The 15,403-nt window shown below is 37.8% G+C and overlaps 1 protein-coding gene across 1 annotated transcript in view; it reads left to right on the top strand.

Annotated features, from left to right (window-relative positions):
• MFSD14B (major facilitator superfamily domain containing 14B) overlaps positions 1-15,403 on the top strand; it is an 88,899-nt gene that overhangs the window by 68,680 nt on the left and 4,816 nt on the right. The window contains exons 5-9 of the mRNA XM_081236317.1: positions 1,600-1,714; positions 7,336-7,554; positions 9,189-9,302; positions 12,463-12,534; positions 14,175-14,287. Coding sequence (XP_081092443.1) covers positions 1,600-1,714; positions 7,336-7,554; positions 9,189-9,302; positions 12,463-12,534; positions 14,175-14,287 — 633 coding nt within the window. The remainder of the gene's footprint in view (positions 1-1,599; positions 1,715-7,335; positions 7,555-9,188; positions 9,303-12,462; positions 12,535-14,174; positions 14,288-15,403) is intronic.

Raw genomic sequence — 15,403 nt, forward strand, 5'->3', positions numbered from 1 at the left:
CTAAGTTCTTGACTTAGGTGAAGAAATAGAAAGAAAAGATGTCTCTAAGGGCAGCTGTTGTTGCCATGAGGTAAGTTACAAGATTGGGTCCTGGGAGGGGGCAGACAATCCCTGTACTCACTCAATTGTGGCTCATTTGACTTTGAAAATGTGTTGTTTTTTGTCAGCTCATTGCTCTAGGGCACTGACATGAACATAATTTATATCAAAAGGCAGGAGTCACTTTTGTGTGTACTGTATTAAGACCAATAGCCTATTCTAAATCATAATGTGAATTTTAATTTGATCTCATTTTTTCATGATAAATAAGGAGAGAATAGTTAGCATGTAGCCAAGGCTATTTAGTTAATAAAAATGGGTTGGAATTTGCACCTGAGCAGTAACTTAGTTTTTCTGGAGTACAGAGGATGGTATTTTGGCCAAAATTCCTGTTGCTGAGATGCTATTCCTATGTGAAGAACATACTTTAGAATGGAGGGTTTTTGTGTTTCAGTTTTTTGGGTTTTTTAAAAAAAATGCAATGAATAGTTTTGGAGGGGGGTGCTCATGTGAAAATACTCTCATTTGATTATCTGATAGGAATTTTATGTCAACATTTGTCATGTTCCAGATGTGTTGGCTATCTATAATGAATCATTTTATTTCCTACCAGATGAATTTTTATAAAATACTTTTTGGTATTGAGTCTTTCTGTCCAAGAACAAGTCATGCTTTTCTGATGAATTAGGGTTTTTTTTTTTAATGTTCTCTCAATACCTTAAAATTATTTTCTTCAGATCTTTAAATGATTTTACCTCTTCTCTTCCAGTTTTCATGCTGCTGCTTCTGCTACTTGTGTAGACTAATGAATAATGTTAAATAAAAGTAATGATTATGGACCTATCTAGGACCAATCTGCCTCATATATATGAAGGAAATATAATGTTTCATCATTGAGTATTAAGCTACCTTTTGGGTTGAAAAATACTTGTTCCTATTTTATTTAGAGATTTTCTTTTTTAAAATCAAGGTTGAATGTCAAATTTTATTTGATGCCTTTTGCATCAGTGGAGGTCATTTGAATTTTCTTCTTAGATCTACCAGCATGATGAATCATATTAATAGATTTCTAATATTGAAACATCCTTACATCCTAGGATTAAACCCTACTTTTTGTTCTGTGAGGTTCTGTTTGCTAATATTTTAACTAGATTTTTTAAGCTCTATGCATATGATAGAAATTTTTTGTCTTAATTAATTTTTAAAATGCTTCCTGCTTTTGCGTATACGTATTATTCTTAGCTAAAGCTAGGAAGTTTAGAAAGTTTTAATTTCTGTTCTGGCTACCTTTAAAAGTATAACTTTACTGCATACCCTTACTCTTTCATTTTTTTAAACTGCATTTACTGAAACCCCTTGAACAATGACAAAATTAGTATGTTTCTCCTTCCTCTCCATCTTGATTATAATTTTATTAGTTGTCCTCTATATCTTTAAATATACATGTATTTTTAAAATTTATTTTTTGGTTTATAGTCTTTACATGATATCTTTGGCTTTGGTTATAAAAGTGTGTATACACTACCTCTCTCATGGGTGTTTAAACTAATCTTTTTATAGGTGGTATTTTGCAATGATTTCCATGTCTGGAGTCTTCTCAGTCACGTTCTCTGTGATATTTGCCTATGTAGCTGATGTTACTCAGGAGCATGAGCGAAGTACTGCTTATGGATCGGTAAGATAATAGATTGTTGTTTTTTTTTTTTTTTGCGTACGCGGGCCTCTCACTGTTGTGGCCTCTCCCGTTGCGGAGCACAGGCTCTGGACGCGCAGGCCCAGCAGCCATGGCTCATGGGCCCAGCGGCTCCGCGGCATGTGGGATCTTCCCGGACCGGGGCACGAACCCGTGTCCCCTGCATTGGCAGGCGGACTCTCAACCACTGCGCCACCAGGGAAGCCCTAGATTGTTTTTTAATCAGAGAAATAATGAACATTCTACTAAAAATTCACTGGAAAGTGAGATTTTATTAAAATAGTGTTAAATATTGACTTATGTAAAAGAAAATCCAAAGCAATTGAAATAAAAAAGGAGACTTATGAGAAGTTAAAATGGCAAGATAGAAATTGCTAGTAATTTATTTTCTGGTTTTAGTGTTGGAAGATTGGCAGGATGTGTTGACTTGTCAGTTGCAAAGTTTTTTTTTAAAGTTGGTTTGATTTGTTTCTTATTAGCTAATCTCTTGAGGAACCATAAACAGTAAACAGGTGCTACGATCATAGGTCTCTGTAGCTAATTAGAATTGGAGAGGTGATAAAACCTCAGCCATGTTAATCCATTGTTACTGTATTGCTAGTTGTGTGACTCAGGCACTTATTTGGGACATGGTACTACAGAAAAAGGACTACATTCATTCAGCAAATAATTGCTGAGTGTATAACAAAAGTCATAGGAGAACTTTTTTGGGTAATTGACAATCATTTCTAATTTTCTTAGGCAAGATAATGGCACTATGATTACGTAGGAGAAGAAAGACCTGTAGAAGATGGCAGGCTGAAGCCATTTAGGTCAGAGTGTCACAACTCTGAAAATTATTTAAGTGGTTCAAGGGGAAAAGATGACAGACGAGCATTTGTGGGTATGTGTTCAGTGTGTGAACCTCTTGGGGTAATTGGGTGTGGACAGGAAAAATTTTCCCTTCTTCCCTTTTAGGTTCTTTGGCCAGCATAATAATTAAATTGACGTAAGACTGATTAACAGGAGAAAAACAAATTTAATTTCATTTGTATGGGAGTCCCACAAAGATGTGAGATAACTCAAGGGAAGTCAGGCAATTGAGGCTTATATACCATCTTGAGCTAAGGAGAAAGAGGGTAGGGGTCTGGGGCTACAAAGGGAAGGAAGACAATTCACAGGAAGATGAGGAGAGCAAATATCTGGTAAACAAATGTTTGCCATTCCATGCAGTTAAGTCTAATATAAAAAGTTATCTTTACTATTTGCTCTCTTCCTGGCATAGGTCTCCTGTCTAAATTCTTTTAGGCTGTTAAGGGAAAGGTAAAAAGCTTTTCCTGAGTCTCCTGGGTCTTAATTGCCTTCAGCTAAAAACAATCCACATGCAAAAGTGGCACATTTTGGGGTGGCTTATTCTGCTCCCCTTCAGTGTGCATTGTGCTCTTCTCTCAACTTTCCTGTGTTTGACATGTTCCTAGTAAGAAGATGGAAGAAGAAAGATGATCTGGCTGGGTTGTTGAATGTTTGGAGGGGGATTGAATGCCAGGAACTTGGGTTACTTCTCTCCTGAGCCTTACTTTTTCTTTTAAATCCCACTTCCTGGAAGACAGTAAGTAGTCATTCAGTGTTGACTCAATGAATAATTGTATGGATCAATGATGGACATATAAGTCAGTCACTGCTGTTCCACAAAACACAACAGCAATTTTTACTTTGTTGACTTTAGACATCAGTAGTTTAAAAACTTCTCCTTCGACCCCACTTACCCTGTAGCTATTACTTACTCTCTCCTTTCCTTCTTCCCTCCTCCCCTGAATGTTTCGCATGTCATGTCCTAAAACAGGGGCATCTCCAGAGTGCTACGGAGAGGGAGAAGCAGATAGGAAGGCTTCAAAGAAGGCAGGGTGTTCAAGGTGGGCTCTCAGGGTTGGTCAGCAGATTTGAGGGGTGCCACAAGCCTCATTTATCACACTTGCGCAGCTTTTCTCAACATCACAGAAAACACTCATTTCCCTCCAATTTTATTCGATTTTTGTTCCTTGCTTCCACCAGAAAAACCCCTCATGAAGCTGTTGTGCTAAGCAGTAGTACTTAGGAAAGATTTCAGAGAGAGAGAGTTCTGGAACCAAAGTGATCGTGACTTAGTTCCCCTGTCTCTAGCTCAGTTCTTCATCTGTAAAATGGCAGTTATAATAATGCCTGTTTGTAGGTATGTTGAGAGAAGTTACTGGGAGGAGCACCCTACTGAAATGTGCCCTCAGCCAGCATGTAAGGCTTCCTGACTTGGTCACAGGACCCAGGATTTGGCCAGTGGCTAACCTTTACATTTACCTCTACATATCAGATGTTGAGATGACAAACCTGAAGAAAGTAAAAGAAAAAAAGCTTGCAGGCTACCTTACAGATATAGGAGGAGTTATTGCCAGTTAATTATAGGATTGTCAATCAAGTCTAGCTGAAATTCTAAGAAGCATTTTGAGATCTGTTGAAGAATATATATGTATATCTTCCTTACTGAAACTCCTCCAGTGAACAAAGAAAAGTGGTAATTCTTTCAATGGCTGCAATAATGAATTTAAGTTAATGAGAGACTGTTGTGGTGAAGTCATCCTTTAGATTTATTCACTGGTGTTGTATTGAGTGTTAAAGAGGGATTTTAGCTAAATACACAAACTAAGCAAGTAGGCTGCTTTAAGTTTTAAGAAAGATGCAACATTTTACATAGAATTTCATGGGACCATAGATTCTCAGAAACTCATTCAACAAGTATTTATTGAGCAATGTAACTAATCAAATAAAACAATTAGGAAACCACTGCTGCTCCCTGTCCCCCTTCTGATATTTGAAATTTGGTGACTAACCTTTTTATTTTCATTTCCATATTCCACATGATTAAATTGGCTTCCAGAGTATTCATTATTAAATATTTTAATAACAGACTTTTTCCCACTATATTCCTGTTTCTCACTATTACTACATGTATATAATAATTATGTTTTACTTTTTGCATACTTGAAGAAATTAAACTGATCTTTAAGTGTTATACCTGCTTCAGTGTACCACTGAGGGAATGGAGGGAGGAAGTTAGGGTATTATAGGTGGGCATTAGTAGACGGAGAGATGGGAGGAGGAAATCCTGAGCACTGTAGGACCTAACCAAATTGGGCTGTGTTAGGAGGAGGGGGTAGGCCTGCCCCTCTGTGTCTGAGAGCATTTGCCTTGCGGTACCATCTAAGTCAAGTTATGAAGCTTTCAGGTCTTTAGATACCTAGACTTGTAAATAATAATGCTCATGTCTTCTTCGTGTTTTTCAAGATTCTCATTAAGATTTCTGCCTTTGGTAATTTCTCCATGGCAGTGTACAAATGTTTGAATTATGGAAATACCAGAAAATAGAGCACTTCTCCCTTAGAGCAGTGTTGCAGGATACATCACATGGATGGGAAAGATGAATTTAAAAGTTTACCATGGTTTGGAGTGCATCATTTATTTGATAATGAGCATTAATCTCATAATCAATCTTTTTTTTTTGCGGTACGTGGGCCTCTCACTGTTGTGGCCTCTTCCGTTGCGGAGCACAGGCTCCGGACGCGCAGGCTCAGCGTCCATGGCTCACGGGCCTAGCCGCTCCACGGCATGTGGGATCTTCCTGGACTGGGGCATGAACCCATGTCCCCTGCATCGGCAGGTGGACTCTCAACCACTGCATCACCAGGGAAGCCCTAGAGTGCATCATTTATTGATAATGAGCATTAATCTCATAATCAATCATTCTTTATCCCCCTTGTTTATATCTGAAGTAGTTACTGTATCCCCTTCAAATTTGTGGGGGAGCTTAGTAGAAGGCAGTCATTTTCTATTCAAAACTGATGTATCGTGTGTTCTTATATATTAAATTATTGTTAAATAGATAATAGTTTAATTCTATTGTTCTTAATGACCAAATCTTGAGTTATTGAACAATCTTTATCTTAGAATATGTCCAATTGGCTAGAATAGAATTATGATAGTAGAATTAGAAATGTCTTTGACAAATAACGAAATAAATGATTGAGTGTTTTCTTCTGTATACTCCATGATCTTTAGATTCTTTACACTTGGAATGCTGTGGAATTATAGAAGCAGTTTTAGCTGAAATTTAGGTCTAAGTCTGACTGCATTTTAGTGAGAAAGATGAATTTGAGAAATTGGAGAATGGCTTCCAGTTCTTGCTCATCTGTGTGAACTTAAGACATATACTGTTTCTTCATTTGTACATTGAATTGTAGAATATCTTCTCAATTTACATACAGTAATTTGATAAGGATTAAGTAGTGGAAAACGGTTATGAATAAATGAATGAATGACCCATTTTGTGCACGTATGATGTTAGTATTAGCACCTGAGGACCCTGCAGCAATGCTTCCGTAGCACGTGAGGATGCTGCAGCAGTGCTCCCATAGCTGTTTGCATGTCATTGCAATTTATAATACAAAGTTACATGATTGCCTTGATCTTCTTAAATAAAATGAAAAACCCTGAAGGGCAGGAGCTCTGTCTTCTTATTTATCTGGCACATAGTAGATGCTCAATAAATATTGAACTAGGGAATTCCTGTTCTCCAAATTAGAATTCTCTATACCCCCTTTTTTTCCCCAGAAATTTTTTTACTTTTGGCTTTTATAATATTTTTAGTATAATACTAATTTCCAATACGTTGTATTTTCACATTCAGTTGGGGGGTGATGGATGCAGAAAAAATGTTATTGGCTACCCAGGAGTCATAATTTCAGTCATAGATAGTGATTTCTGTAGTTTCTATTAAAATCAATTAGAAGTTTAAATAACCAACTTATTATAAATGTGCTTTTGACACTCAGTCTGGTTATAATTTGGAGACTGCCCATTTAAGCTTCTGAACATTCAGATTACATTTCAAATTAAAGGAGCCTTCTACGTGCTTGTAGGAAAGCAGTGTGAAGAAGCTTCACATGGATTCAAGTTGCAAGGGTCATCAGTTGAGTCAGTGGTCTCTGGTATTAGGTGGAGGTTGGGAGTGCGGTGACAGCATGACAGAAGTCCCTAGCCTGGGGATTTCTCCATTTAAAAAGCTTTGACGTCTCCCTCAACAAATCTTTTCAGATTTTTTGTTGTTGTTATAGCTTTTTCTAAGATTACCAGAGATTTTTCCCCCTCTCAGTGCTAATGAAATGGTGAAACAGTACATGTTTTTGGAAGATGAAATCAAGCCTAGTCTCTGAGTAATTTGTAGATTTTATCATCAACCCTGCAGAAATGTTTTTCATACCTTTCTCTCTACATCCCCATTCCCCAAATAAAGAAAATTAAAACATGTATATTTTATTTATGGGGAAGGTTTTACAATTTTTATTTCTAACAAATCATTATTTTGTATTCTTGTAGCTTTCTAGAATAACTCCAATTAGTTAATAGCTTGTGAACAAGTCCTTAAAACAAAATTACTTGCATTCTTAAAAGTTGTGTGCAACACAATCCTTTTGTCTTTTTAAAGCCAGGGATGGATGGCTTTAGGTATGTACCTGTGGGAACCTGGATGAGAACAGGAATATAGGTGTGCACCTGCAGCAGATGGGACCCTGGGTGAGAGTGTGCTTTTTCCATAGGTCTCGGCCACATTTGCAGCCAGTCTGGTCAGCAGCCCAGCCATTGGAGCATACCTGTCCGCCAGTTATGGAGACAGCCTTGTTGTGCTGGTGGCCACAGTGGTGGCTCTTCTGGACATCTGCTTCATCTTATTGGCTGTTCCAGAATCTTTGCCAGAGAAAATGAGACCTCTTTCCTGGGGAGCTCCGATTTCTTGGAAACAAGCAGACCCTTTTGGGGTAAATAAAAACATGAAAACATTTACTTTCCTAAATATCTTTCTAAGCCATGCAAATAAAAGAACATTCCTGCAGCCTCAAGCATCCTAGCAGTTGTTGATCTATTTTTTTTTCTCCAGTACAAATTAGAAAAAATGTATTTGCAAGTAAGGGACTGAGGTAGACTGTACACGAAGGAATATATAGAATTGCTACTTCTTAAGTCAAGCATGTGGTTATCCTATGGGAAGAGACAAGAAATGTCCAGTTTATCCCTGATGAAGACTTGGGAAGGAAGGTTTTTTTCTTTTTGCATAGTTGTTTTCATCCTTCTTTTAACAAAATAAATGAAAGTGGCCATTTGAAGTGGTTGTTTCGGTTCACTTAAATTCAAAAAGGGTAAATGCATTTGGACCAACTAAAGTAGTTATTATCTAAGTTGTTAATATACACCCACGTTGAACAGAGGCTTTAAACTTGTCTTTTGCAGATTGAATGGAGTCTTTGTTTTCTCTTTTGTCATGGGGGAATCCCATTAACAACTAGAAAAAGTACTGAGAAGAAGAATCTTCTCTCCCCACCTTCTCTGGTTTGAAATAGTTCTTGAAGAAAATATGTGCAGAAAAAAATAACCAGAGATTTGATATTTGCTTTTTTTCCCTTAAGCTTACCTTTTAGGAAAAATACATATAAGAAAACTAACTCATGAGAAATTCTTTTCTAAAAAGCTCCCTCATTGTATGACCTGTGGACCCTGCTCATTCTGTTTATGCTGTAATGTCAGATATCAAGAAATAGGTCTGGAGAAAAGGAAACCAGGAGTGGAGCCAGTCAGACCTCCCACCTTGTCAAGCTACACAGAGAAATTCCTCTGTGAAGTGCAACTATTGTGGCTTACTTTTCAGGGCTGTTATGAGGATTGCAGTGAATGTATATAAATTAACCAGTCTAGTGTCTGGTATATAGCAAGGTCCCAATAGACATTAGCTACTTTTGCTTTTCATTATATGAAGGTTACAGTTATGATCACCTAGAATGCACTGCAGAGCTCTACACTCTGTAGACAACTTTTGGTGCACCTTTTGGTCTACTCAGACATCCTGTGTAGAGAGGAGTGTAGGATTTTGGAGAAGGTTGTTAAATTCAAAAAGTTGTTACTGGTCAGAGAATCTTGTCGTCACTGACCCCATGGCTGGAGCATACTTATTTGTCTACAAATTTTAAAGGCAAATTTAATGTTAACATTTTAAAGAATAGAGTAAATTTATGTGTAATGAAAACACTGTACTGTTTATGGCTTTAAAGGAGTTGTATTATGAATGAAAGAGAGAGATGAGATTTTCTTAAAAGGTTCTGAAGCAATGTTTTTTCAGGGTCTGTTCATAGGATGTTCAGGGTCTGTTTCAGGATGTGAACCAGTATTGTTAACAAAGAGAGAAAGCTGTAATACTTGAAACATACCTCTGAAATTAGGACTTGTAACCTCCTTAAAGAGATGGTGATAGATTTAATGTTAAGGCTCAGTTCCTTTTATAATCCATTCATCTTTTGTTATCTACCTTAATAGATCAAAACAGTGCAGCCAATATCCCAGAATATCAGTGACATCAGTATCTATTTGCTTTTTATATGTTTCTGTTTCTGCTTATTCCTAGTCACTGAAGAAAGTTGGAAAAGATTCTACCGTCTTACTAATCTGCATCACCGTTTTTCTTTCATACCTTTCTGAGGCTGGACAGTATTCAAGTTTTTTCCTCTACCTCAGGCAGGTAAGTAGTGAGTGCCTAGTAGCTTTTGAACATGAGGAAAATCAGAGATTGGGATCTGGCTAGAGGTATTTTGTGGGAAAACACTGTAGAGAAAAAAATTGTGTTAACTTGCTTCTAGTTATAAATGTAGGTGCTGACATATAATGAGTAGTCAGGAGACCTTTAGTGCAATAATTTTTAAAATACAATAAAATGTTTACTGTGGAAAAAATTTCTTTGAGAGTTATACAGAAAGAGAATTAGTAGAAACAGAATTTTTTTTTTTTTTTTTTTTTTTTTTTTTTGCGGTACGCGGGCCTCTCACTGTTGTGGCCTCTCCCGCTGCAGAGCACAGGCTCCAGACGCGCAGGCCCAGCGGCCATGGCTCACGGGCCCAGCCGCTCCGCGGCATGTGGGGTCCTCCCAGACTGGGGCACGAACCCGCATCCCCCGCATCGGCAGGCGGACTCTCAACGACTGCGCCACCAGGGAAGCCCAGAATTTATTAAATCTTTAATAATACCCATTAAATTTCACAGAGAGGTAAAGTTTATTTCAGAAGTGCCCTGACCCCTGGGTCTGATCACAGCCAGCTTGCTTAGCCATCTGTAGTAGGCCATAGCTCAATACCACTGTAGACTTCAAGGTGGCTCACAAATAATTACCAAAATAATCTTTTCTCCCTTCTGATTTTTCTCTTTAAAAATTTACACTTTACTTTGACCTCCCCAAAAGGCAATTGACTTATAGCAATTTTTTTAAAAAGTTCCCTTTTCCAACTGTTGTTTTAGGTCTCTGGGATTGCTAAGACCTGAGTTGCCTTCCATTGCAATCCTGTCTTGGTCTTTTACTGATTTCACTGGAAGTCCTCCTAATGGTTTACTCCACTTTGTCAAAGCAAGCCTCCTCCTAAGATAAATTCCACTATTTTTAGAGATATTTTAAAATAAAATTTGTTAAATTCTCCATTCTCATAGTTTTCCTGAGAGTATGAGACTATAATATTTTATATGGTGTCATGTTTAAGTAAAACGTTTTTCAAGCAGTTTTATTTTTGTTTTGCTCACTATGGTGGGTGGATGTTGGAGATTTAGAAGGAAGAGTGGTGAGATAGTGTGGTTAATGTAGAAAATTATATATGCATACATTAAATTACATTAAATTTGCATTTAATGTAGAAAATAATGTAGGAAAAATGGGAAAGTCCAAGGAAGAAAGTGAAAAAACATGTCTCCTTCTCAAAGTGTTCAACATAGAGTTCCCAGCAAATCTATTTCTAGGTATATAGCCAAGAGAATTGAAAACACATACCTATACAAAAACTCTTACACAAATTATTATTCATAGTAGCCAAAAAGTAGAAACAACCCATATGCCTATTAACTGATGAAATGGATCAACAAATGTGAAATATCTATACAATGGAATGTTATTATTTGGCAATAAAAAGCAATGAAGCACTGATACACACTACAGCATGGGTGAACTTTGAAAACATTATTATAAGTGAAAGAAGCCAGACCATATATAGTATGATTCCATTTGTATGAAATGCTCAGAATAAATAAATCCATAGAGATAGAAAGTAGATTACTGGCTAGGTGGTAGAGTAGGCTGGGGGAATGGGAATCCTAATGGGGTACCATGTTTCTTTGAGGAGTGATGAGAGCTTTTAAAATTGATCATGGTGATAATTTACCAACTCTGTGAATATAAAACTAAAACCATTGAATTGTACACTTGTAATGGGTGAATTGTATGGTATTTTAATTCTGTCTCAATAAAGCTGTTTTAAAAAGTATATTTACGGGGGTTGTGGGGAGGGATGGACTGGGAGTTTGGGGTGAGTTTGGGGTTAGTAGATGCAAACTATTACATATAGAATGGATGGACATCAGGGTCCTACTGTATAGCACAAGGAACTATATATTCAGTGTCCTGGGATAAACCGTAATGGAAAAGAATGTAAAAGAGAATGTATATTATGTATAACTGAGTCACTTTGCTGTACAGCAGAAACGGATGCATTTTAAGTCAATACTTCAATTAAAAATATATATATATATTTACAAATTAGACTGAGAAATAGATTCCAATTTTTAAAAATTGCATTTGATTAGAGAGTAATAGGATATTGTTAATGTCAGCAGCACTGGTTTGGGAACCAGAGGTTCTAGCTCTAACTCTTTTTATTAGCTAGTTGTGTAACTTGAAGGAAGACGGTCATTTATGAAATGTGAAGATTGTATACAATAATTTTTAAAGTTTTTTTCTGAATTTTATAAAGTTTCAATAGATAGGGCAAATAAAAACTTGATATTTAAAACTTAAAAGTTTTAGTAGGCATTTCAGAGCTGCTGTTAAGATTAAGAGGCTTAGAAATCATTACCAGCTAACTTTGGCTGCTCATTAGAATTAGAATCACCATGGAAGCTTTTTAAAACATACCTGTGTCTGGGCCCAGAGAGTCTGATTTAATTGGTCTCAAGTGGATTCCAGCATCTCATTTCTCCTCTCTCCCTTCTCTTCTCCCCTTCTCTGTTGCCCACATGATTTTAACGTGCAGCCAAAGTTGAGAGCCACTGACTTTGCCAGTGAGCATACTCTGTGTTGGCAGCATCAAAAATCGAATCATTTTCTTCATGTTCTCTCCAACGCTTGATAATGTTATGTTTGTCTCTTGGTGGGTTGCGGATGGGGATGGATATGAAAAAAATAGGTAGGCCTACAATAGAATTTTTCTTTTTTTGCGGTATGTGGGCCTCTCACTGTTGTGGCCTCTCCCATTGTAGAGCACAGGCTCCGGACGCACAGGCTCAGCGGCCATGGCTCATGGGCCCAGCCGCTTTGCGTCATGTGGGATCCTCCCAGACTGGGGCACGAACCCGTGTCCCCTGCATCGGCAGGCGGACTCTGAACCACTGTGCCACCAGGGAAACCCCGAAAATATTATCTTAATATTTAATATTTGTTAAATTAAGTTGTGCTGCTTATAATGATTTCTTATGACAGATTTAGATATAAATTATCGGTTAAATAGGTTCAACTTTGAGCACTGCCTAATTTGCCATTGTCAAGGTTTTATGAACTTTTCTCAACTATTTTATTCTATGGCTTTAATGGAGCATAACATTCCTTATTTTTATAATACCTGTATTACAAAGTGTTTTCATTTCCACAGGTCATAGGTTTTGGATCTGTTAAAATTGCAGCATTCATAGCTATGGTAGGAATTCTGTCTATTGTGGCTCAGGTGAGTGTTATTTTACCCATCCATTTTTTTTTTTTTAATGTTTTTAATCTGAAGTAACTGTAGATTCATAGGAAGCTGCAAAGAAATATTCATGGAGATCTCCTGCACCACTACCTCAGTTCCCCTCCTCCTCTGCCATGGTAACATCTTATGTCCTGTGGTACAATATCAAACCCAGTAAACTGACATGGATACAGACCATAGAGTTATTCCATTTTTAATAGAATCTTAAGGTTATGATTTACGAGGAATTTAACACAACTTTTCAATACTTTATAGAGCACGTGTTGTTACCTCTAATGGATCAATTCAGCAAATAAAAATTTGCTTTTACAACCACCAACCACAATCTAACTCCAGTATTGCAAAATTAACCAGAAAAATGTTTCAGTATTATTATTATTTTTTTTTTTTTTTTTTTGCGGTACGCGGGCCTCTCACTGTTGTGGCCTCTCCCATTGCGGAGCACAGGCTCCGGACGAGCAGGCTCAGCGGCCACGGCTCACGGGCCCAGCCGCTCCGCGGCATGTGGGATCCTCCCGGACCGGGGCACGAACCCGCGTCCCCTGCATCGGCAGGCGGACTCTCAACCACTGCGCCACCAGGGAAGCCCTCAGTATTATTTTAATATTGAAAATTAATGAAGGTGAAAAGCAGAAATGAAATTTTGTAACTATTACAATCCTTGCTATCCCCAGGACTGAAGAAATGTGGTAAGTCAGTACGTTAGGATATATGTAATGAGTAAAGAGTATTTATTAAACGTTTCCCCATCTATTATAGGACCACAAAAGGCAGGGCATATGTGCTTTAAATTAATTCATTGATATGCTTAGGTGCATTCACTATATCATATGGGACTGTTACGTGGCTATTTTCCTGCAACAGCTATATGAAGCATGGTAGGCCAGGTGGAGCACTCTTCTGTGATAACTCTCTCAAAGAGAAATGAGAAGCCTGCAGAACTGCTTTGCCCAAATATTAGAATTGACAAGGCTTATAGGAATGCATCAAACCAAGGGCCTTTTATTTTTTTTAAGTGTATCAGCAAATGTAAATTATGTTAAACTTTCAAGTTGCTTATGATTTTGCCTTGTTTTTAATATTAACTCTGGTTAGTCAATTAGCCCAGATTCATCTTTTATCCTATGCCTTTTCAGGCTATCTCACCTAATTTTTTAGCAGAGTATATATTTGTTAAAATCACATTTGTATCAGTCCAACTTTGTGAAACTGTTAACCCCCACCAAAGTCCCACATATTCTGTAAATGTTCATCAGGGGTTTGCTATTCACTGGTGGCTAAATTATTGGCATTTCTCCAAAGAGACAGAGGCATTTTCTTCTCAATCACAGTAACTGTTGAACAGCTGTGATGACCTTTTGGGAAGTGATAAGCACCAGATAAACAGGTTTCTGGGGAGGAGGCCGAAGGCCCTGAGCCCACGTTAGTCTGGGAAGGCCCCGAAGTTTCACCCCTTTAGAGCTACATCAGTACTGCACGGCCTCCAAGGTCTTAGGTCAGGTGGTCTGCCATTTTGAGATTCTTGGTCACCATTAATGGGCTTCCCCATAGAACTTGCATCAGATCTTGTGCTTGTGTTCATATGCTTACTCAGGATTATCCCCTTTGCTTTGCAGACGGTCTTTCTTACCATCTTGATGAGATCATTAGGGAATAAGAACACCGTTCTCCTTGGTTTGGGTTTTCAGATGTTCCAGTTAGCCTGGTACGGTTTTGGATCTCAGGCATGGTAAGCCTCTCCCATGGATTCTTATGAACTAATAGACAGATGTATCTTTTAGAGAGCTCGAATTAGTTGAGTGTGATGTGAAGGAAGCAGGAGTTACTTTACTGGCATAGTGTATTCAACATTTCAAAAACTGTTAAGACTTAATTTGGGGAAGGGTAGAGCTGGTAATTTAGGATTATTTGGATAGATTGCCTTCACCTCAGCAGGCTTTCAGTGAGTTGTTACTTCCTCCAACCCTCCAAAAAAAAGTTTCATGCCTAATTTTTAAACACATTTGTCAATTTTTGGAGTCAACACATTATAGGCAAAAACAAAACAAGAAGACAAGGAAAAATGACTGATTATGGTGGAATTTACTACTATCATTAGCTGAGTGACTTTGGACAGTGACATAACCTTTATAATACAAAGCATATGAGTTAGATGAACACTGCTGTCTCCTCCAGAATCTTGTGTATCCTGATCAGTTATTACTCCTAATGTATTAGATTCCCATTAAGAGGAAGGAAGGTCAAATTAAGCCCTGTGGAATAAGAAGAAATAAAAAGAATTTTGAGTGCTATTTTGTTGTGTGGCAAGTTTCCCTATGTGCCTGGCTACCAAATACTAGAGTCCATATCTCCGTTTTAGATATTTGATTTGGTCCCCATTTTGCAGTCATAAATGGATGACACAATTTAGAAGAACTCGAAATGCTTTAGGTGGTCAGTGGTTGATTCTTCTTGTTCTTGGAAATCTTAATTTCAGTCCCATGAACTTTGGTTCAATAGCTGATTCAGTCAAACTCATGCTACCTTAGAAAGATTCTGTCGACCTAAAGGGTTTTTCCTTTTAAATAAGGACGTGCATGTCATCCCCAAGAGAGTCTGGCCAAGCAGATTTTAAGCCCAGGTGGGGCCTCACTTTGCTCACACTCAACACCTAATACTGACACACATGTAGGTTCCTTTCATTGAGAAAAAACAAAGGTCTAAAGGAAGCACACTTGGAAGTCTGCAGAATGTCATCCTGAACTTCAGGTCTCTGAAGTGTTGTGTGCCACCAACTTTTTCTGTCGGTGGCACACAACGCTTTATTGAGGGGTAGAAAACTGAGCAGCTCAAAGACAGTATGGAG

Source organism: Mesoplodon bidens, assembly GCF_964165515.1.
Source record: "Mesoplodon bidens genome assembly, chromosome: 6".
Classification (NCBI taxonomy): Eukaryota; Metazoa; Chordata; class Mammalia; order Artiodactyla; family Ziphiidae; genus Mesoplodon; species Mesoplodon bidens.